The sequence below is a fragment of the Apaloderma vittatum genome, unplaced genomic scaffold (assembly GCF_000703405.1).
Source record: "Apaloderma vittatum isolate BGI_N311 unplaced genomic scaffold, ASM70340v1 scaffold7537, whole genome shotgun sequence".
NCBI classification, from domain to species: domain Eukaryota; kingdom Metazoa; phylum Chordata; class Aves; order Trogoniformes; family Trogonidae; genus Apaloderma; species Apaloderma vittatum.
This window is the reverse complement of record NW_009726647.1, coordinates 22,884-44,963: the sequence shown is the minus strand read 5'-3', so window position 1 is coordinate 44,963 and position 22,080 is coordinate 22,884. Positions and strand designations below refer to the sequence as shown.

Sequence of the window (22,080 nt, the reverse complement as noted above, 5' to 3'; positions counted from 1 at the left end):
ATATATATATATATAAAAAATATATAAGAGAAGCAAAGATTAGCTTCTGACAGCACTTCTGGAGGCTTTAGCAAAGAAAACTGAACCAAAGGGTCAGGATTAATTAACATGTGACTATCAGCAGGACTAGAAACAGAGAGCTCGGTCCTATTTTGAAATCCCTGAGAGTTAACAGACTGACTCCTGCCAACTTCAGCAGCTTCTAAATGAATGGAACAGAACTCTTGCTTCCTCTTGGACTGGTAGATTTGCACACTCATTTTGGCCTAATGGGTATCAGAGAATGGTGCGAGATGAAGAGTTGTTCCCACACAGGAGGAACAGAGTCACAACATTGACACTGGTTCCCTCATCCTTCTAAAAAGGTGACAAGCACTTGAGCTAACACGCACTGAAATTGCATTGTGCAAACAGCAACAGGAGTTGCCGAAACTAGAAATTCATGACAAAAATGATGTAATGGTACAAATACTGTGATAGCACATCAACATCTCACCCTAGGAGTATTTTATTTTTTAAAGTCCATAGGATAAAGTAAAACATGAGGGGGGGAAAAAATATCTCTTGAATTCAAGGTCAAATTCTTCACAGTTACAAGGAAAAAGTGCCATCCGGTATCAGCTGTACGTATGGCTTGAAGCGTGAATTGTTAACATATTCTCCAAAGTTTTATTTTCCAAACTTTAAAACCTATGTATTTATTTTTTCATACAGGCAATCAATCTTACTTGCAGCAAACAAATGGCTCAGAAGTGACTCAAAGCTACTGTTTGGGGGAAAAAAAAAGGTAAGACTCTAAGCTTTACCTATCCAAGTACAGTTTTTGGCTGTAAAACAAAAAAAGACTAACTGGAATTCAAATTTGCTTTTGGCAAACCCGTATGAGATAGAAAACCTGCAGAAATAACTGGGTTGTTATATATGTTAACTTATCTTCACTTACATACACACACAACTTTCAAATTAGTCTTATATCCAAAACCTGCTTGTCTTATCCTACTGTAAGATGAATCGCTATTTGTCTGGATTGATATAATATATATTGAAAATACTGAAAAAATATTTTCAAGTACAGCATGTATATACAGAAATTCATCTATACAATAAAAATGTCTCTGCTACATTCCCTTAAGAATTTCATCTGCAAACAAGGGTCTGCACTCACATTCAAGAGTGGACTCTGAACTATTTGTAGGACTTTATCATTCTAGCCCAGACAGAAAAACTAATTTCAAGTAAGACTGGAAACAACATATGTTACGTGGATTTTTGTTTTTATTGTTAAACTCAAGCAAACATGTCCCCTCCCAAAACTTCTTTGCTTTCAAGTGGGTTTGTTTCCATATCTAGCTCAAACTGCAGATGTAGCAATTCATATTTCATAACCACTATTTTTTGCTGTCATTAAAAGAATTACTGCATCCTGACAACAGCAGCACAGCAAAAGAAGAGATAAAGACTGCTCCAACTAGTTTCCAAAAACTATTACAGTATTTCCATAAAAAAAACCCCTTGATCTAAAATTTGACATGTGACACATTGCTGTTGGTACAGAAAGTATTTTGAAATACTCCATATAAATGCTTTGTGTTAAGAAACCATTTGTGGGGTTTTTTGCAGTTTTCGGTTTTATTTTTTAAATTTACTGTCATTTTTACAACAATCAATGGAGCAGAATCAACCCTGATATGTCTAACATATGTCTAAACCTAGGAACGTTGAGTTATTTTTTAAAAAGGAACAAGTGAAGGTTCCATGATGGTGTTTCTGCGTTACAAGAGGCTTTACCCAGCAGCGTTGTTCTGAGCTCCCCAGGGTGGATACTGCAGCGTCTCTATATCCATTGCTCAGAACAGACCTAGACTTTGTGAGATGTCTATATATTACACTGAAGAAAATGGTTTTCAAATAGTCTAGAAATGCCATAACAGCTCCACAACTCAGATTAATCCATTCCATGTCATGAATACTCATATCCACAACAATGCAGGTTACATATGCAAGTACAGGGACAGTAATGGTCTCTCCATGGACCAAGTTAATGCATTTAGGTTACACAGAACTGGGTTTTTCTCCCTCTTGGAGAAAAATATTCCTGAAAGCCTATAGGATCCACTGTCTATGTCACTGCTAAATGACAACAGACATCTGTGAGACATGCACGCATCAATTAAAAACATGTTTTACATATAAATCTGCAAATGACTTTTTGCAACCATCACTGGAATGGATTCCACGCATATTTAGCACATGTCCAACATTATACTAGTGTAAGACCTGACTCTGCACCATCATCTACTGCAAGAAGTACTCGACCCTTACTGGAAACCATCAGCACACACTGTCTCTGAGTTTTGCTCAAGAACTCCCGTCAAAGCAGAGGATTAAGGGAACAACAGTGGCCCCACTTTGCCTGGCACTCACAAGCATAGGCAAATCAAGCCAGCATTTGCAAAGGGATGGACCAAGAGAACAAAAAAAGCAAACTACATGAGCATTTGCATTTAAGATACTACGTTGAGTCATGTCTTTGAACCAAGTGCTGCCCATGAGGACAAGGGAGAGCTTTAATGCAAAGAAGAAAAGAGGGGCGGTTATTTCTTAAAACTTGTGTTACGCCCAAAGCCTTTGGGAAGATGCTCAAGATGTCCTACTGAGCAGATCGCTCTTTGAGCCTAAAGTTATCTGGAAACTATAATAAAACAGATTTTATTTCCTTTTTGGGGGCCGGTTAGCTCAGTGGGTTGAGTGCGGTGCTGACAACAAAGACAACACCGAGGTCTCGGGTTCGATTCCCGCTCGGTCCCCATGTGTTGCCTGGTCTACTTGAGAGGTGGCGTCCCTGCCCATGACAGGGAGGTTGGATTAAATGATCTCTAAGGTCCCTTCCAACCGAGGCCATTCTATGATTCTGCGAATAATAAAAACTATTCAAAATTATGCCGCTGCCTCTGGAAACTGCTGATTTTGATTTAAGCTTGCCAGTTTCAGGACAGACCATCATTTCTGTTTCCCCCTTTTGGGAAAGGTTTGTCTGAAGGGCTTGTCTTCATGCGCGCTTTGAAAAAATGGCAGCCTGATTACAGGAATGCTCTGAACTATTAGTCTGTACTGAAAGTCAGTCCCCATGTGTTGCCTGATCTAGTTGAGAGGTGTCCCTGCCCATGACAGGGAGGTTGGATTAAATGACCTCTAAGGTCTCTTCCAGCCTAGGCCAGTCTATGATTCTATCATTATGCACCTTTTTAAAATACTCCTTGAAAAGCCATTTCATGATAGAAAAAGCAGAAACATTTCTAAGGTTTCCTTTTAATCAGGTATAACAAACATGGCATAACTGCTACCTGCATAGCACAAGCTGTGAACTCCCAATCAAGGCTCTAAAAGTTTAAATCTTACAAGCTTTCTGCCTACAAAGCTCTTAATGAAGTTCCAGAGATCCCCATACATGAAGGGTATGGGCAATCAAGACTTAACTGTATGCTGCATGAAGACACAGTCTCACAGCACAGAGACAGCAGAAGACCTGCAGAGATTTAAGTTGTATAGACTCACACTACCTTTCCATAAGGAAGTGAATTTAATTTGTTAATTGGGATGACACTACTGAAAAAAAATCAAAAGGCTGATACTCAGTTCTTGACTTGTATTCTCGCCACTGGCATAAACCACTCGTTCTTGCTCCTGTTTTCAGATGTCTGGCTCAAAACCAAAACACTGAGGAGAACTGAGGGCAAAGCAGATGGGAACTGCCAAGTTCACACAATGCTGGCTCCCAGCTGAGGGGAAGGTGCAGAACTTTTACACTGCAGCTACAGAAAGCCATGATGGGAACCAGACTGCTCATTTAACATCAGGCTGAACCACACACACAGGGATTTGCTCTTAAACTACTTACTGGTGAACTGCAAGAAAAAACATAACAGGGGAACAAGCGTGGATGGGATTTCTGCTTCATGTTCCAAGCCTGTCTCTTGCAGACACAGGTACTTCCATACCAAGGGGACGCTTTTCTCTTCCCCTGCCTCTTTTATTTTTACATTTATGTCATGAATATAAAGTTTTGCCTTCCCTGTAGTTCCTGACAAAGTGCAAGACTGGAGAGTTGGCAGAACACCTTTCTCAGCCCTCATCTGTAGGACACACTGAATCCCGAACAAAAGCTGATTTTCCCTCAAGTGTCCCAAAGGAAAATAAAGATGAAGAGTTTCAAACAGTGATTAAAGCCTCATCCTTCCAGTGCTCTGGCTGTAGTGTGCCATGTTGTTGTAATTCTCCCTGATACTCTCCCGCCCCAAAGAGAGGATCCTACAGCAAAAAGAAGAGATTTAACACTAAGAGGATGGCAAACTCCATTTCTGGAAGTTTATCTCACCATCTTGCCCCCCTAAGCAACCTGATGGATCCAATTACAGATTTTTACCAAATCAAATCTGCTTCCAATATAGCTGAATTGAGGAGAAAAAAAAAACAAATAAAATACCCACACTTTCACATTATGACAATATATAACTAACTAAAAAAAAAAGTTTTCCAGAGGATAGCTGTTGTAACAGGCCTCTATAAATATTATTACAGCTTAAGAGAGGACTGAGAACTGCATGAGGTATTTCATAAATTAACAAACACTAAACATTTCAAAGTTAGGCTAAAAATAGAAAGGTATGAGAATGGGGAAGAAAGGAAGAAGACAAAAAAGAAGGGTCAATAGCGGAAAAGCTCAGTATTACAATGATTTAAAACTTTCACCTAAATCACTACTGATTTAAAAATACAGGTGTTTAAGCCAACTTCATATTCCTTATCACTGAGAGGTCACAAAGCACAAACACTTGCCCATGATGCAGAGCCAGTTCATTGCTCAACACTAAGATCAAACATCAATCTGAAAACCGTAGAGACTCTTCCCTCTAATCAATGCATCAGTAATAGTAAAGAAAAAACGCACAGACGGCACCGCGTCACTTCTCAGACCACCACCTCCAAACCAAGCAGCACTCAAGGATGCAAGCACAGTCCCACAAAGACAGTAATAGATCCCTTGAAAAGAGACTTGCATCAGGAAGAAATGGGTTCGTTGGGGGGTGTAGTGTAGAAGACATTCCTGTTTTCAACTCCCGTCTACCTCAGAAAAAGTGATTTCCCAGTGATCTTTTTTGCTTAAGAAATAAAAGAACAAGCTTTGACAATGAGCCAGAGAAACAGACCGGGAGCCCTCACAAACTAGCAGGCTCAGTGTTCTTGAAAAAAGCCTTTCCTCCAACTGTCTTACATATAAACCATCTCACTCAGACAGTTAACAACAAAAAGAGAGAGCTCAGGTTTAAAGAGGCTGACTAAATATTCCTTCCCTAAAGATCATTGTTTACTGTCCTCATTTTTCTGCCATGTGATCATCTCACTCAATTCTCTCGCTGCCCAGTCTCTTCCCAAAAGCATTTGGCAGTTGCGACCCGAGCTCTGGATGGAAAAACACAGCAAACCTTTACACATCGTGGAGCAAACACAAGTCATGTGTCGATTTTTTTGGGCGGTGCGTGAGTGTTTTTGGTTTTCAATGTGTGGGCAGGTCACCTTCCACCAAAAGCAACGTTTTAAATACAGAAACCCACAGTACATCTTTGTGATCAGAAGTCAAAAGCAGACTTGTGCCTGTGAGTAGGAAGGAGCTCAAAGAGAAAGCGGAGAGTATCCCATGGCATCAAAATGAGCAGGACAACCATGCAACACTTCATGCAGGTCACCAGTGAACATGGATGAGAACTAGATAACACTTTGAGAACAGAGACCAGGTAGGGTGGTACGACTGTGGACACACCTCAGTTACACAGAGAGACTGCTTACCCTCGGTTTTAGAAGTAGTACCATCTTTAGGCAAATTAAAAAAAAAAATAAGGAAACGGTTAATAGGGAGAGTTAGTAACATCAGCAGCAGTGGGCACTATATATTAGCTACAGATATATGCAAAAATATAACACAATTAAAGAAATTTTATAAGTTTGACTGAGCAGCAAATCCAAGGTTGACGTATCTGAAGAACACGCTTGCAGGTTTTCCCTCTTGCAATAACCAACCTTTGCCAAACTCGATCTTTGTTGTTCGCCTCGCTGTTTCTCTCATGAGAATACACAAGTGACAAATGTCCCTACCAGCTCAAAAGGAAGCAGGCTCCTTCAGGGGCGGCCATGTTTGCACCATTTATAGCGCATTTGTTGCTTTTCTCCTCTAGCCGGTTTTAAGAGCAAAACTAATGTTGTATTCAGTCTCCCAGCTTCAAGGACAAAGCCAGTTTTAGTAGATACTTCACCCCTCTTCCTTTCTTCCTCATGCCATAAGATTGTTTGAAAGCAATTTTGCCACTGAAGCCAGCACGTAGAGCAACAGAAAAACGGTTGCTCAGAAGCACACTGCTAGGAGATCAGCTTCATATTCTGTGTTATGTTTTCACTGGAATGTATCTAAACCTTGAGCCAAGTATGAACAACTTAAATCAGAATAAGAATTCAACTTCTGAACCAAATATAACAGACGCCTTTAAGCAAAGGTGAAACATTCTGGATACGAAACCTTGACTACAGAAGGAATCTAGAGAAACCATCCCTATATTAGTTCACCGCGCGTATTTTATCGCACTAAAGGATCAAATGCCCTACGTTAAGGAGAAGAAATTTCTCAACTGTCTCAATGAAGATACTCCATACAGTTTAAATTAGGAACACTGGTCTCTGATTTTTCTCCCTCTCGTAAAGGTAAACTGAAGTCTGGAATTAGATTAGTATGAAACCAGTAGAGTGAGAAAATAGCTCAGATGATCAGCTCTGCTCATCACCGAGTCGAAGCTCTGCAAATACTATGTCAATTGCTGCCCTGCATTTCCTCCTCCATACCTCATTCAAGAGCCTCTCCAGGAGAGAAGAATCAAATACAAACTTTGTTATAAGAAACTCTGAGGCACCTGAAAGTGATATACGATGCTTGGAGAGAATAATGTGACCTGTGGCTATAATCCAAAGAGCCAGCAAGAGGAACAGATACATATATCCTCTGTGAGGAAACTGGAAGGCCAACTTTTCCTCTTTGCCTCTACACCTCCCTCTCTTGTAAACAGAAAGCGATCAAACTCAACTAAGAAGTACTAGTCAAAGCATAAAACAATTAATGGAAAGCCAGTTTCAGGAAAAGAGGGAAGGAAGAGAAGGAAAAACGACAGGGGGACACGTCAAAAGGAATTGAGCAGAAAGTGCTTCCCTCGACAACGTTCCAGAATTCTAGTAAGATCCGCTTTTGCTGAGAAAGAAGAGTGAGACGCAGTCTATTCTACAATTCAAAACCTAAGAAGCCAGTTCTGTTGCATATTTGTTCCTCAGTCCCAAAGGGCAAGAGATCAACACACTGATCGTGGAGAGCTGGTAACTGTCTCAGAGATATGTTCTTCTACTTAGAGTTTAATATTCAAATCAAACTATGAGGCAATTTCCGCTAGTAAAGAAAGCTAACTGCAAGAGTAGAAGAATGTGTAGATTTACCTAGTGATGCGTATGAGCCTGGGGGCAAGGCTGCAGCAGAACTGAAGGGGGTGGATGCTCCAGAAGACGTCACTTTTGACTTGGCACTAGCTGCTGCATTCACATCGACGTCACTGCGGGATCGCTGCAGAGATCCTGGTGTTGACACAGATTTTGTACTTACTGTAGATGCTGCAGATGGGAGTGGGAGATCCAGAATAAAGAAGATTAATTTTTCAAGCTGCGTGCTTCAAAGACCCTGACAAGCAGTTTAATGTACTATTTTTAACACTCCCTGCTGGCACTGAAATAGCTCAAATAAGGATGCTTTATCAGGGCAATGTGGGCTTCCCCACACTGCCTGCAAAGATATTTCAGCGCTGACCTGATGCTACCTCTAAGGATTTTATCAGACACTAACTAAACGCTGAGATCTAAACGGCTGCTAGGCCAGTAATAAAGAAATTTCTAACAAAACCTAGATGGCAAAGTTCAGCCACAGTACCCATTCCAGCTTTCAAGTTGCTGGCCAAAACAGACCTGCAGGTCCTTCAGTCCAGGTTCTAACAACTTCCTTCCCAACACTTCATCTTCTCATGAGGACTGCTGTTCCCAACACCTGTTGATGCTAGCCCTCTTAAGCATGAAGCTTGACTATTCAGCTGCAAGCAAACACGCGTTTCTGTGCACAATAAGGTAGGTTACACAACAATATCCCCTTGAATCAAAGGTCTCAGTAGGGAGTACTGTACACACAAACCAGCCAGAAGCCAATCTTGGTCAGGTGTAGGTGGCAGCTTATCTTCTACTAACAAAGTTCTGTCTGTTATATTCTATATTAAGATTTACTCTTTAAATTATTGTATGCATTTACTCTGGAGAGGAAAGCTGCACCTAAATATTCCATCCGACAGTAAAAACAAATTAGCAACGAGATGGAATTGTATATAGACAATATCTCCATTAAGTGCTGAAACCACAGAGGATAAATGACAGAAAATTGTAAAGCTGAATGCACCCTTAGACTATGTAGTTGTATGTCTTATCATCAGTAGTAGTTTATTCCAGCTACTACACGGCTAAACATACATTGGCTACAATTTTCAAGGCTTTTAGCCTTCCCTTCAGGTGCAAGCAATAGCAGTTTCACTAACTTTCAAAAGCATTATTACATCAGCAGTTGATGCAGAATGTGGTGTACAGCCCAAAACTAATTGAGAACTTTTATAAATTTAACAAGTGGTAAAGAGTGATCAGAGTTTTTCTTTGCATATCGTAAGTGTCTGAAATTCTCATTCTAATTCATTGCACTTCGTCAGCAACACCTGAACATGTTTTTTGGCTCCTGTTCTCACCTCTAGATGTAGTGCTTCCAGTAGGACTTCTTTTGGCAGACAATGGACGGCTAGAAGAAAATATAAATATTTATTAAAACAAAAACAGTATTTCATAGTCATCAGTAACAGCGTTACTTTGTTCCCTCAGGACGCAATTGAGTTAATAGGAAGTTATGCATATACAGGAACAGACTAACAAAGCCTATTGTTTAAGAATAAATACAGCACTGGCATGAAATTCTTTATAAAAGCACTAAGAAAAAAGATTAGTAGGCACATTATTTGAGTAAGAAGAGATTTTTAAGAACACTTTTGGTAGATTTGAAAAGATACACCAATAAGTTATGGATATTATTCATTTACGTCTTATACTTAAATTGCAGATATCTAGAGCCTAAGCTGACTGTATCTCCAAACAAAGCTAAAATACACACATTCAAGAATTTCATATTGATTTTACCGTTACAACTCAAATTTACTTTAGTTGTTTTTTTCCTCTTATATGGAAAGAGGCACATCTCCAGGAATAATGCTCAGCACAGAATTTCAATCCAAGCATTGTTTTAAGAACCCTTGGAAGGAATGACCAACAGTATCTGCTGAGCACAAAAAGCTTCCTGGAAAATTATTTATGGAGTCAAGACAACGATTTTTTTAAAGGTAGTAATGGGCTTTACTGTTTGGCTTTTTATTTTAATAAAATATGGTAGCAAAAAAATTAAATTTTCGAGTAACCAAGTGTTGAAGCCAAATGATGAGCAGATGGGAAAAACACATGCTGGCTCCTTCGAATTCAGAGGAGGTATCTGCAGCTGTTTAAATCAAGAGTTAGTGACATGGAAGGACTTACTTGAGACTCTCCTGGGAGCTAGAGGAGGAGCGATCTGACTGTGGCAAGGACACGATGCTGTCAGAGTTCTTCAAATGTGACTGCAGGGCCTTCTGGTAGGAAGACTCCAAGGTGTGGTACAAATGCTCTGCCTCTCGGCTGAAGTGACTGTGGAAACCCCAGTAACACCTGGAAACAAGGCACAATGCTCTGAACATCTCCTTGTCATGTTTCAGTGGACAGTGGAGCACAGGTACAGCCAGAGCCCTTTTCACTACTGGCATTAGTGGGCTCATTAGTCCTGTCCTTTCAACCATCTGGTGCCCCTACTACATGCTTCAGACATAGCACTTTCTTCAACCCGTTGCATTGCTCAAACAGCCACACAGAGAACAATTCAACAAAAATAAGCAGCACGGAACGCATCATTTGGTGCACTGCAAAGCCACAAGCAGCCCACAAAGCATCATTACAGAAGAAACCCTCATTCTTCCAGCTATCTACCACACACAGGAGTTGGCAGACCCACTGGGCTGGTACTAGTTTGGAATTGGCTGCTCAGTAGCTACTTCAAAAACATCTTATTTGGGAAAGCCTCAGTAGTGCTGGTTGGAGGTCTTTTTCCCTTAAGCTTAACAAACAGCTCTCCTATAATGCTGCAGAGACAAATCTTCTGTACCAAGTTGAGGTTGTTGACTGTCTTTCTTGGAAGAAAAAACAAGGAAAAGGAAAGACATGCTCCTATAGACTTTCAAGCAGTGTCATGCTGAAAATAAAAGAGCATTTTAAGACAAGGGAAAGATTTCTCTCTGGTCCAAATCTCCTGACTGATGTCTAAACACTATTCACTCTCATCACAAAGGAGATGAAGACTCTCAGCACTTTTCATGGGGCAACTAATGGGCAGTTTAAGAGTAAGATCATTAGCTCAAATGAATCAAGACTTGTTAGTGTGTGACAGCCAGTCCTCAGAGCCTCAGAGAAGTCACATGTACTCTCACATCCCTAGCAGGAAACAAATTTCTTTTTCACAATCAGACTCGCTGTTAATTAAGAAACATGGGAAGAGAGAATTAAGCATGCTCTCTGAAGTCCCAAGCCATCCTCCTGGCTGTCTATTCAGCTTAGTTAGTCACCTGCCACGAAGTCCCAGTGCCCACTGTATTTTTCAGTAATGGATACGTTCCCTTTCAAAAGGATTTAAACACTCCTACTGTGAAACATCTCTGCTTATAATGCACCATTTAGATTAGTAAAATTTATTGTTCATTGATTTCATGTTCTACAGCATCCTCTTTCTTAAGAAAAATGTTCCTGTAATGTTCTGTTCAGAAGAGCATGATTATAGCGTATCAGTGTACTACTGCAAGTACAATCACATTAATGAAAATGCAAGACATCTTCAATGGAAGAAAATTAATTGCAGATATTAAAGTTTCCTATAGACACACACAAAGATATTATTTCAGTGTCATAAAATATTTCCTCAATTTAGGTTACCACAATGTCTGTTATTTCAAGAGCAGCAAATACTAATAGAATAGACCACTTCAGTTGGAAGGGACCTACAAGCATCATATCCAGTCCAACTGCCTGACCATTCAGGGCTGGCCACAAGTTAAAGCATGTTGTTAAGGGCGTTGTCTCTTAAACACTGATGGGTCTGGAGAGTTGACCACCTCTCTAGGAAGGCTGTTCCAGTGTGTGATTGTCCTCTCAGTAAATGGAGGTTCCTACCTCTCTAGGAAGGCTGTTCCAGTGTGTGATCGCCCTCTCAGTAAATGGAGGTTCCCAACATCCAGTCTAAACCTCCCCTACTGCAACTGTGAACGATTCCCATACATCCTATTGCTGAATCTCAAGGAGAAGAGATAACAGAATCACACAATGTAAGGGCTTGGAAGGGACCTCAAAAGATGATGTAAGTCCAATCCCCCTGCCAGAGCAGGACCACCTAGAGGCCACACAGGAATGCGTGCAGGTGGGTTTTGAATGTCTCCAGAGGAGACACCACAACCTCCCTGGGCAGCCTGTGCCAGTGCTCTGTCACCCTCACAGTGAGAAAATTTTTTCTAAAGTTTTTGTGGAACTTCCTATGATCCAGCTTGTACCTGTTGCCCCTTATCCTGTCATTGGACAACACTGAGAAGAACCTGGCTCCAACCTCCCGACATTCACCCTTTACATATTTATAAACACTACTGAGGTCACTCCTCAGTCTCCTCTTCTCCAAGCTAAAGAGACCCAGCTCCTTCAGCCTTTCCTCATCAGGGAGATGTTCCACTCCCTTCATCATCTCTGTTGCTCTTCTCTGGACGCTCAAGCAGTTTCCTGTCTCTCTTGAACTGAGGGGTCCAGAACTGGACACGATATTCCAGATGTGGCCTCACCAGGGCAGAGTAGAGAGGAAAGAGAAACTCTCGCGACCTACTAGCTATCCCGCTTCTAATACACCCCAGGACGCCATTGGCCTTCTTGGCCACGAGGGCACATCGCTGTCTCATGCTCATCCTGCTGTGCACCAGGACCCGCAGGTCCCTTTCCCCTACACTGCTCTCCAACAGGTCAGTTCCCAGCCAGTACTGGTACTTGGGGTTGTTCTTTGCCACATGCAAGACTCTACACCTGCCCTTGTTGTATTTAATAACATTTCTCCCCACCCAACTCTGCAGCCTGTCTAGGTCTCTCTGAATGGCAGCACAGCCTGCTGGCGCGTCCTCCCAGTTTTCCGTCATCAGCAAATCTGCTGACAGTGCTCTCTATTCCCTTGTCCAGGTTGTTGACGAATATACTGCACAGTACTGGTCCCAGTACTGACCTCTGAGGGACTCCACTAGATACAGGCCTCCAACTAGACTCAGATCACAACTCTCCAAGTTCTTTCCTTCAACCAGTTCACAATCCATCTCAATACCCAATCATCCAGGCTGCAATTCCTCAGTTTAGCTACAAGGATCCTGTGGGAGATAGTGTCTAATGCTTTACTGAAATCCAGATAAACCACATCCACTGCACTGCCATCATCTATCCATCTGGATATATGTCTTCATAAAAGGCTACCAGGTCGGTCAAACATTATTTCCCTTTGGAAAAACCATGCTGACTGCTCCTAATGACACTCTCATCCTTGATATGCCTAAAGACAGCGCCGAGGATAAGTTGTTCCATCACCTTTGCAGTGATGGAGATGAGGCTGACCTGTCTGTAGTTACCCAAGTCCTCCTTCTTGCCCTTTTTGAAGACCAGAAAGATATTTGCTTTTCCTCCTGTCCTCAAGGCACCTCTCCTGTTGCCCATGACTTACCAGATATGATGAAGTGACCTAGCAATGACTTCCACCAGCTCCCTCAGCACCCGCGGGTGCATCCTGTCAGCATCTCCCTCTCCATGTCCCCCTCCTCAGAAAGCTGTAGAGAGCAACAAGGCTGCCCTTCAGCCTTCTTTTTTCCAAACTAGACAAACCCACATACCTCAGCTGTTCCTCACAGGACATCCCTTCCAGCCCTTTCATCAGAATTCTTACTCTCCTCTGGACATCTGGACACCTGGACACATTCAAGGATCTTCACATCCTTCTTAAATTCTGGGACCCAGAACCACACACGGTACTGAAGTGAAGCCGCACCAACATTAAATGCAGTGGGACAATCACCTCTCTTGACTGCCTGGTCGTGCAGTGTCTGATGCATCCCAGGATGGGGCTTGCCCCCTTGGCTGCCAGGACGCACTGCTGACTCCTACTGAGCCTGCTGTCAGCCAGCATCCCCAGATCCCTTCCTGCAGGGCTGCTCTCGAGCCACTACTCTACCAATTAATACTTTTGCCTGGCACTACTCCATTCTAGGTCTTGCATACAGGCCAAAACAGAAAGAAAAAAAAATTAGACATAATAGTACTTTTGTACCAAACAGAAGCCTCAGCTGTAACTCACTCAAACATCAGAAAGTAAGAAAAGTTTACTAGCTCTTGATTCAATAACAACTCAGGTAAGCATTTTACCTGCTCAAACAGATAAAAAGACAATAAAATAATACAAACGCAAAGCAAAACAAGTACCATTAGGAAATACAATACTTGCATAACTCAGTCCCATGAGATACCTCATATGACATCTCCTGCTGAAGCACACAGTCCCGTTGAAGCCAAGGGAAAGTCAGCATCAACTACCAGGAGAATGTAGCTACTCTGGACTTCAGTCTCCAACACGCAATACCACTGACTCACAACACAATAGAGACAAAGAAGGAGAAGAAGAAAAACCAGCACCAGCTTCCACTTACTTTCTTGCCTCTATCCTGGCTTCAGAGTCTGCATCATGAATTCCCTTCTTTATTGTTTCAGCTAACACTGATATGTGTCTGAAATAAGAAGGAAAACATTATCCAGCAGTCCAGAAAGATGCACCACATAAACAAATGACAAATTTGATTTTGCTTTGGCCTCCGAGAACAAATAGTTATCACATCCTCCCATTTACATGTAAGATTACTTAAAGCCTTCATTTATTTACTCTTACAAGTCAGTTATTTCACTCACACTGCTAACTAGAAAAATGCAAGCAGAATTCTTGATAGATCGGTCTTTAGTTAGCTATTGAAAATGCCTGGCTGCTAAAACACCCTCTTTAAGCCCTTAGTCTTGCACAGTCTAGAGCTAAGGAATTGCATTCTAGTCTTTTCCCACAATTACTTTCACTGTTCATTAGTATGAAGTAGTGTAGAAGGTTCAGAAAGTCATGACAGACATGTAGCCTTAACCCTATCATCTCGCTTTAGTGTGCAAAAATAAAAATAAAAATTCTTATGAGTTCAGGGATTCACTCAGCCAAGTTTTCCAAGGCTGATACAGGAGACAGACTTATCCAACTCTGCCAGAATTATAGGGACGAATAGTGTGCATATGTGATTTTTTGTGGTAAAAATATCTCTACTAGAGCTATCTGATGCAATTTTGCCTCCTACATTATCCTTTCTCCAGAATTAACCTTCCCAGATGCAAGCAGGAGAGAATTAATGCACTTGTTTTCAGAGCTTACCTTTCTAGGGAGTGTGTTTGCCACTCCTGCAACAGCAAGTCTAAAAATTCAAAACAGCGCCTGAGAGAAGAAAAGAGAACAAATGATGAGTTCTCTAAGTTAAGAGGGACACTGACTTTGCTATACCTGCCTCTGAACAACTGCCACCTTTTGCTACAAAACTTTTTGGGACATCAGAATTCAATAACAACCCAGATAAAAACATCAGCATCTCTATAAATGCCATCAACAAACAGTCTGAAGAGTAACTGGAAGCAATTCACTACAGAGAACTCCGAAGAGAGGGCGCGACACAAAACAATCCAGAAAGCCTCCTTTTTCATTAAACAGGACACAGGCCTCGAAGATCCATGCTAATGGTATTTTGTACATGTTAGTTCAAGGTTTCACACAGAAATTTCACATTTAGCCTCATCTGGAGACAGATGTTTTCAACTTTATTCTCCCTTTTTGTACAAGGCTTGTCACCAAATTCAGCAACCACAGAGCCCTTCTTTTGGCTAACTAGAAGAGAACTAGCTCATCCACATGGCAACAGCCTCCCAGTGAGGTACTGGACTGAAGTGCACTTAAATTTTAAGCACACCCAGTCCAACTTCCACACGGTGCTATCAGAGAACACTACTTCTGCTTAAATGCATCACTGTAACAGTTAGTAGTGGGAAAGGGGAACATGTCTGTAAATAAGCCAAAATAATACAATGTTATAATGACCCATAAGCACAAAGATTAGCTTAATAAAACCTTTCTCTTTGAGAAAAGTGTCTGTTCTCTGCAGTGCCACAGCTTACACAAGCTACCTTTGAATGTGATCCAACTCATTGGGGAGAATTGAGATGTAATTCTTTAGTAAGTGTGCATATCAATCCTTTTCACAAATAAAAAGAAATACATGAATGTTATCAGAAAGTATATGTGAACATATCTACTGGTAAAAAAAAGATAGTAAGTTCAAACTAAATGCTCACCTTCTAACTGCAACAGACTTGGAGGTACAATTACTGGTTATGATGGGTATCAATCGTGGGATGTGCGTATGCTAGAACAAAAACAAGAAGAAACCTTTACACCAGAGTTCCACAGAATGAAAGGCCATCTCTTCCAGCCACCTAAGTCCAGTACGTAGATACTTATTTTTGTTCAATTCTTAAAAATAGAACTGCTAAATAAAGGAACACTAACAGATATTTTTATTTTCCTCTATAATGATAGGCTCCAGTGAGTCAAGGAGCTGAAGTCACTGCAAGAGGATGTAAACTGTCAGTGGTGACAACTTCAGAGATATCAGGCTATTCTACAGCTTCCACAACGAAACACCATGCAGAACTAACTGCCTGTGAGGAGTTTTAGAGCATAATTAAGAGGATGAGTCTGTCCTGCACGGCAGGCTTGAAACTCGTTCAAACAAATGAGGAAAAAAGTTTGCTCAACTCTTACAGTAATGAAAATACCTTACTCTGCAAAGAAACATTTTTCCTACTATTTTGGCAGGGCTCAACTATCTACACAAGGCTGCATGACATCTGAGATTGCCAAGACCAGCACAATCTGAAAAGTAAATGAGGCATTTGATCTAATTTTCATTGCAGCATCATTCGTATTTCCTCAGAAACACCACAGTATTTGGAAATGATCATATGACTCTCTTTTGATGTATACTTACTCGAATGATTAATCTAACTGCTACAACACCAGAAGTGGCCATGACTTTGGCACTATTCGGAATTAGATTAAAAATTGTTGGCATGATGGCTTCTGCCCCATGGTCAAACTTGTTTCCCAGAACTGATGACAAATGTCTGAAAAACAGAATGAAGTCATGTTGGTTAAGTGCGCTGAGGATTAAGCGAGTCAGATTTCTACAGAACATCTGACATAAGCACATCTGACATCTCAATCTTTGCAACTGTCATCTCCTCTCCAACTCCAAAGGACAGAGAATACTAGGTTTTAAAAAAAATATTCCTTTACTTCCATTTCAAACTGTGTGCTATACTCATCTGAACTCTGAAAAACAGTTCAGCACAAACCAGAGTAACTAGGACAGCTAAAAATTTCTTATCAAATAGGATCATGCTGAAAGACTTGTTAGTTCATATTACAGTTTCTCTGAAACTGCCTATTTTGCCTCAATATGCACAATTTTTCAAAAAGCTGATTTTTCAAAAAGCCCTTTTTCTTGAAGCATTTCACAAACGATAACCCATCAAAAATAAAAAAACTAAGCCCAATCTGAACCTTAACAAAACATATACATTGTCAGCTTTATTGTTCAATCCTTCCCTACTCGGTCAATGCATACACGTGGTTTATTTATTCAGCACATCTCAAGTCAGCACCATTTAAAACTCAGGAACACAGTTTGGCGGAACTACAATTAGTGGCCTACACAGACATAGTTTTAAACAGATGTAACAAAATCACGTTCTGTCTATAACTATATAGTACTAGCAACACAGGTCACATCCTAAATGTTTTCTTCACCAGTGTCTTTTTTTTTTTTTCAAGCACATTTATAAAGTAAACTTACCCCAACGTGATACAAGCCTCTCGTACTACTTGAGATCGCAGGTCTTTAGCAGATAATTTAAACGCTCCATCCAAAAGTCTTAAGTGTTGGAAGAAGTTATCATATTCTGCAGCCCCAGCCAAAAGTAAGGAGCGGATCTTTTTCAACTGTTAGCACCATAAAAGAAAGCAGCTGTTGTTAATGAGCAATAAATACAAGGACATTTATGTTCAGGGCTGATACTTGGTTTCCAGGGTCCTTGCACAATTGTTCCTCAACACAAGGAACTCTGTTATTAAAGTCCAAGCAATTTTATTATTTCAGACCTTATATTCAACTCATAGGCCAACATATTAGATAGAATAATCTAAACACACTAGCTAACTGCTATAGGAATCCAGAAATGTTGTATACAGCTACTTGATCTGTATTGTTAATAACTCAAACCTTTTTAAGCCAAAAGAGGTCTTAATGGTTCTCTATTCTCCTTAGAAACCACCTATTTACAACAGCTTCTGAAGCCGAGGTCCTCTGACAGCTAACTATTGTATTAAAAACATGATGAGACTTAAAGGTCATGGCTCATCATCAGATCTGAGTAATACTGACAAATATCAAGAACATATCCATTGATTTCATTAAAATAATTAGCTCTACAGAACTGGAACCCTGACCCCATCAAAATAGGAAATTTTCTATTAATAATGCAGGGACCATCAATTCATCCTATAAACATTATTTTGGGCACCTTTGCAGCCCTCATGTATACATATGCATCTGCACGGTGCCATGATCTAACCTCACTGTTACTTAGCATGGCAAATAAAAACCCAAAAGTAAGCTGAATCAGCAGAGTTTGCCACTCAGATCTGTAATACAGGATTTGACAGGCACGTCAAAGTGATGAAAGTCTACAGCATAGACAAGATCATGCATCTATTTATAGCATGAAAACACAGCTCACCTAAGTAAATAACACACAGTCATGGCACGCATATAACAACTGATTTTCCACTTCCACGCCTCCCAGACACACTTTATTTTAAAAGTGTGTAAGTTCATTCTGAATTATTTTACACCTCCTTTGGCAAAATTATAAGTTCTCTATAAGCAAAGTGACTTTCTGCCTCATTAGGAAGTTTTAAGATATTCTGAACATCACTTTCAACACTTTGATTTCAGCAGCTCCTGGCAAATTTCTAGTTTTACATCTGGATTTGCTGCAAGACTTCCAGTTCAACCTGATGCTGTCTCGACAGATTCTTGTTTATCAAATAGCATTTTCCTTCACAGATGTGGTTTAAACTCAGTCTCATAAGGAAATGTTTCCCCCAAGCTTGGGGGAACATAACAGATGCTCACTACTTAAACTACATTCTAGCTTTACTCTGAGGTTCTCTCAGTACCTTCTTCATGGTATTAAGGTTGGCGCAGAAAAACTTTTTATATAAAGAGATTTCATATCTCAGTTCATTACTTACCGCAGAAACTCTCTGTTCCCAGTCATGCTTATCATCTGATAGTATCTCTCTTATTTTGTTTATGGACTCCTCAAGATCCCGGCTGGAATAAATCTGCAAATTTAAATACGAAGTAGCACCATAATGGAAGACTTACTCCAGAAAATCAGATCATTTTCCAACTAGATTCTTATTTCCTTTGCTCCTCAATGCTTAAATATCATATGCTAGCTTTGAACACTGGTGGCTTTGCACAATGCAAAGAATTTACACCCATTTCCTGTGATCAAAAATTGCTAAATGATCACACGATGATTAAAGAATAAAGAATTTTATTATTTTATTATATTTCACAATTTTAAGCAGTATTTCTGCAGCTACTAGGGGCTACATTAGCCAAGACCTGCAGAGGATCATGAGTGGACACAGGGACTGTTCAGCTGCCCCAGAAATAAAGCTCTGGTGAAGGAGAGGGGATGTGTGACACATCTCTGCTCTTCAGCTAAAATCTGTCAGCAAATATGCACTGTCTAGTTGTCACACTCACAATAGCAGCAATCTCAGAGACACAGGTCACCTGCCTTGCTTCCAGTTCACAGACAGCACAGATGAAATGTAGAGAGGCTTCTGCTGACTTAAGCTTTTGTTCGACCAGACTGCACTGTGCAGCAGTTCGAGCTCCACGTTCACTCCTGTGAAACCTCTATCACAACCCTCCCACCCGCATTCCCACCGCTTCTAAGGGGTTCACACAAACTGCTGGCAGATACTATAATTTGAAACTTGCCTCCCTCCGACTTGGGACTTGCCTTCCCCTTAAAGAAGATCTGTCAACATCACAACAAAGCACAATTTGCCAGCGATTAGGACTAGATCCTACATCTATCTTCTGCTTTTTAGTACTGCGCGTGTTTTACCAGGTAATTCTACGTACCTGAACCGTTGGGACATCTTCAAACGCCTTAATGAAGTCTTCCTCATCCACAGCACCTGCTCCCTCTTTGGCTGCTGACATACAAATGAAAAAGCCTTTTCAATCTTATCAAGAAGAGAATCAATTAAGAAACCACCAGCTATCAAGGCACCTAATCAGGAGAAAGTTCGCCCTCCATGCAGCCTTAGAGTGCTGCAGACATACTGAAAGCAGAGACAGGGAAATTCAATGCCGGGCACACACCAGACATTCACAGCATCCTTCAACTCCTAGGCACAGAGGGCACATTAGGGAAATCATTACAGTAGTCACTCAACAGTTGGGGGACATAGTCTGAAAGATGAAAGGGAATATTTAGTTTAATTATATGGGAGATATTATTTTAAAGGATTTAATCCCATCTATAATAGATGAAGGTGCAGCTCTGACAGGTGCACAAACAGACAAATGATAAGGAAGACAAATAGTCTCTGGAATACTAATCAGATTAGAGATGGGTCTGATATAGGGAAATTTCTCCATTTCTCTAGGTCACATTTAGAATTATAGTCACATGTGGAATTATCGGTCTCATTCGGAATTCCTCTCAGTTTTCTTTCTGCCCCTTCATTACCATTATTCCAAAATGTCTTAGAAGAAAGCCAATACATTAGTTTCAGATGGCATGGGCTAAAGTTTAGCATGTAGCTGAAGAGCTGGAGCTATACAGGCAAAAATCTACATACTGCAGCATTAACACGATTTACTCATAGCCCTCAGTGCACAGTTGTACAGGTCCAACCTTCCACAGATGTAAAACACATTACAGGTATGTGGGGACTCCTTGGAGATTCATCCTACTATAAAGTTTGGCCATGCAGACAATGGAAATGTAATGATTTCATAGGGAAAAATTCGTTACTGAATCCTGACTTCAGTCTAGAAGTCATTGTAACAAGCTCAAGCATGAACACTCTAACTACTTGACATAAAGGCCAATTCATATACGCTGTTGGCTTACTTGAAGACTTGGAGCCCAGAGGTGCAGACCCAAGTCTGCGGGTAGTCCCCATCCCAACTCTGCGTGAGTTTGAAGGGGCTTTTGAAGACGTAGAGGAGCTAGCTGAGGAAGGTCTGTTCCCATCCACGGAGTCTTCATCATCAAAAATTTTATCTGCCAGAAAAACACACTCAGCTGTAAGTCCAATAAACAAAAGAAAAAAAAAGGGGGGATATTCTGAGGAACATGCTGACATGATGGCAAATGTGCTGCATGTCCAGGTCGGCTCTGCCAGCTCTCATCTCAGCAGTGTCTTCAGGATCTACAGCAGAAAGATGCAAACCATAGACAATACATGGGATGTCTACAGTCTGTATCTCTAACGTTTATGCCTCTGAGAGCTATTTTGCCATGGGCTGTAGTGCCAATCCAAGATCCGAGTGTGGAGGGGACCAGGCAGCACAAGCTGCCCTGTCACACCCTGCAAGCTGCCTACACCAGACCCAGAATCACCAGGGGTAACTCAGGAAAGACTGCAGGGCAACACGCATGCTGTGATAAGCCACTGGCCATTAATCACAGACCCATCCAGAGCTACAAATCCACCTAAACTTTCTAAGTGATCAGCAGGTATTCTTCACAAGGAAATAAAAAAAAAATTCCCTTGAATTCATAAAAACAGTAAGTATACGGTATATTAAAATGTACTGAACCTTCTGTGTACATCTAAAGGGAACTGCAGTGTCTATCTCCAAACTCAAACATAAATTAATGTAAAATGAATTACAGTCACTTTAATTCTCAGTGAAGGTCACTTCAATTCCGAAGGAGTGCTTATATTGCAGTTTTACACAGATTAGCTAATCCACTTTGAAAACCAGCCTTCAGCTGAAAGGTGACAAACTGGACAGGGCATTATTTATGGAGGCCAGAAAGCCACTTCAAGCCTCATCACTTAGCTGCTCCACACTAACACTTCATTCAAGATTTGAGAGCTTCATGTCCATGCCTCTCCAACACTCCCAGGTCCACACCTGCTCTCCATGGGTTTAGGAACATTTCCCTTTGCAAAATTTCACTTGGCAAAAACTCAAGCTGCTCTTTAATCCATCTCTACTCAGCAAAGCACCTGGGAACATCTAGTAACAAATACAGGCTTCTAGTTCGACATTAATGAGTGAAACTCAATACAGGCTGAGCTTTCTGAAAGTAAGAAAATTGATAACAGTACAGACATATTCTACAGGAGGCAAAAGAACAGAAATAAAAGTCTGTATTGTTCTTAGCCCAGTAGCTTTAAGAAGTGTTCCTTGTCTGAAGCAGCACTGGCTTACTAGCAGCTTATTATTGGGAGAACTATCACAGATCATCCAAAAATATTTACTATGTGCACCCATGCACACGATGCCATATTCAAATCACAGCACACCACTGAAAAGGCAGGTAGACAGCAGCATCCAACAAGTTAAGACAGGTAGCAAAGGATATTCT

The 22,080-nt window shown here is 40.9% G+C and overlaps 1 protein-coding gene across 1 annotated transcript; it reads right to left on the bottom strand.

Moving 5' to 3' along the window:
* Positions 1–7,527: 7,527 nt before the first annotated feature.
* LOC104276897 (CLIP-associating protein 1-like) lies at positions 7,528–20,763 on the bottom strand (the record flags this gene model as incomplete). The annotated part of the gene is made up of 11 exons (XM_009873364.1): positions 7,528–7,698; positions 8,862–8,911; positions 9,694–9,861; positions 13,953–14,030; positions 14,708–14,767; positions 15,676–15,746; positions 16,371–16,506; positions 17,238–17,383; positions 18,698–18,790; positions 19,611–19,684; positions 20,611–20,763. Coding segments are annotated over 11 exons (1,200 nt in total), but the record flags the coding sequence as incomplete, so codon positions are not given.
* Positions 20,764–22,080: the final 1,317 nt, after the last annotated feature.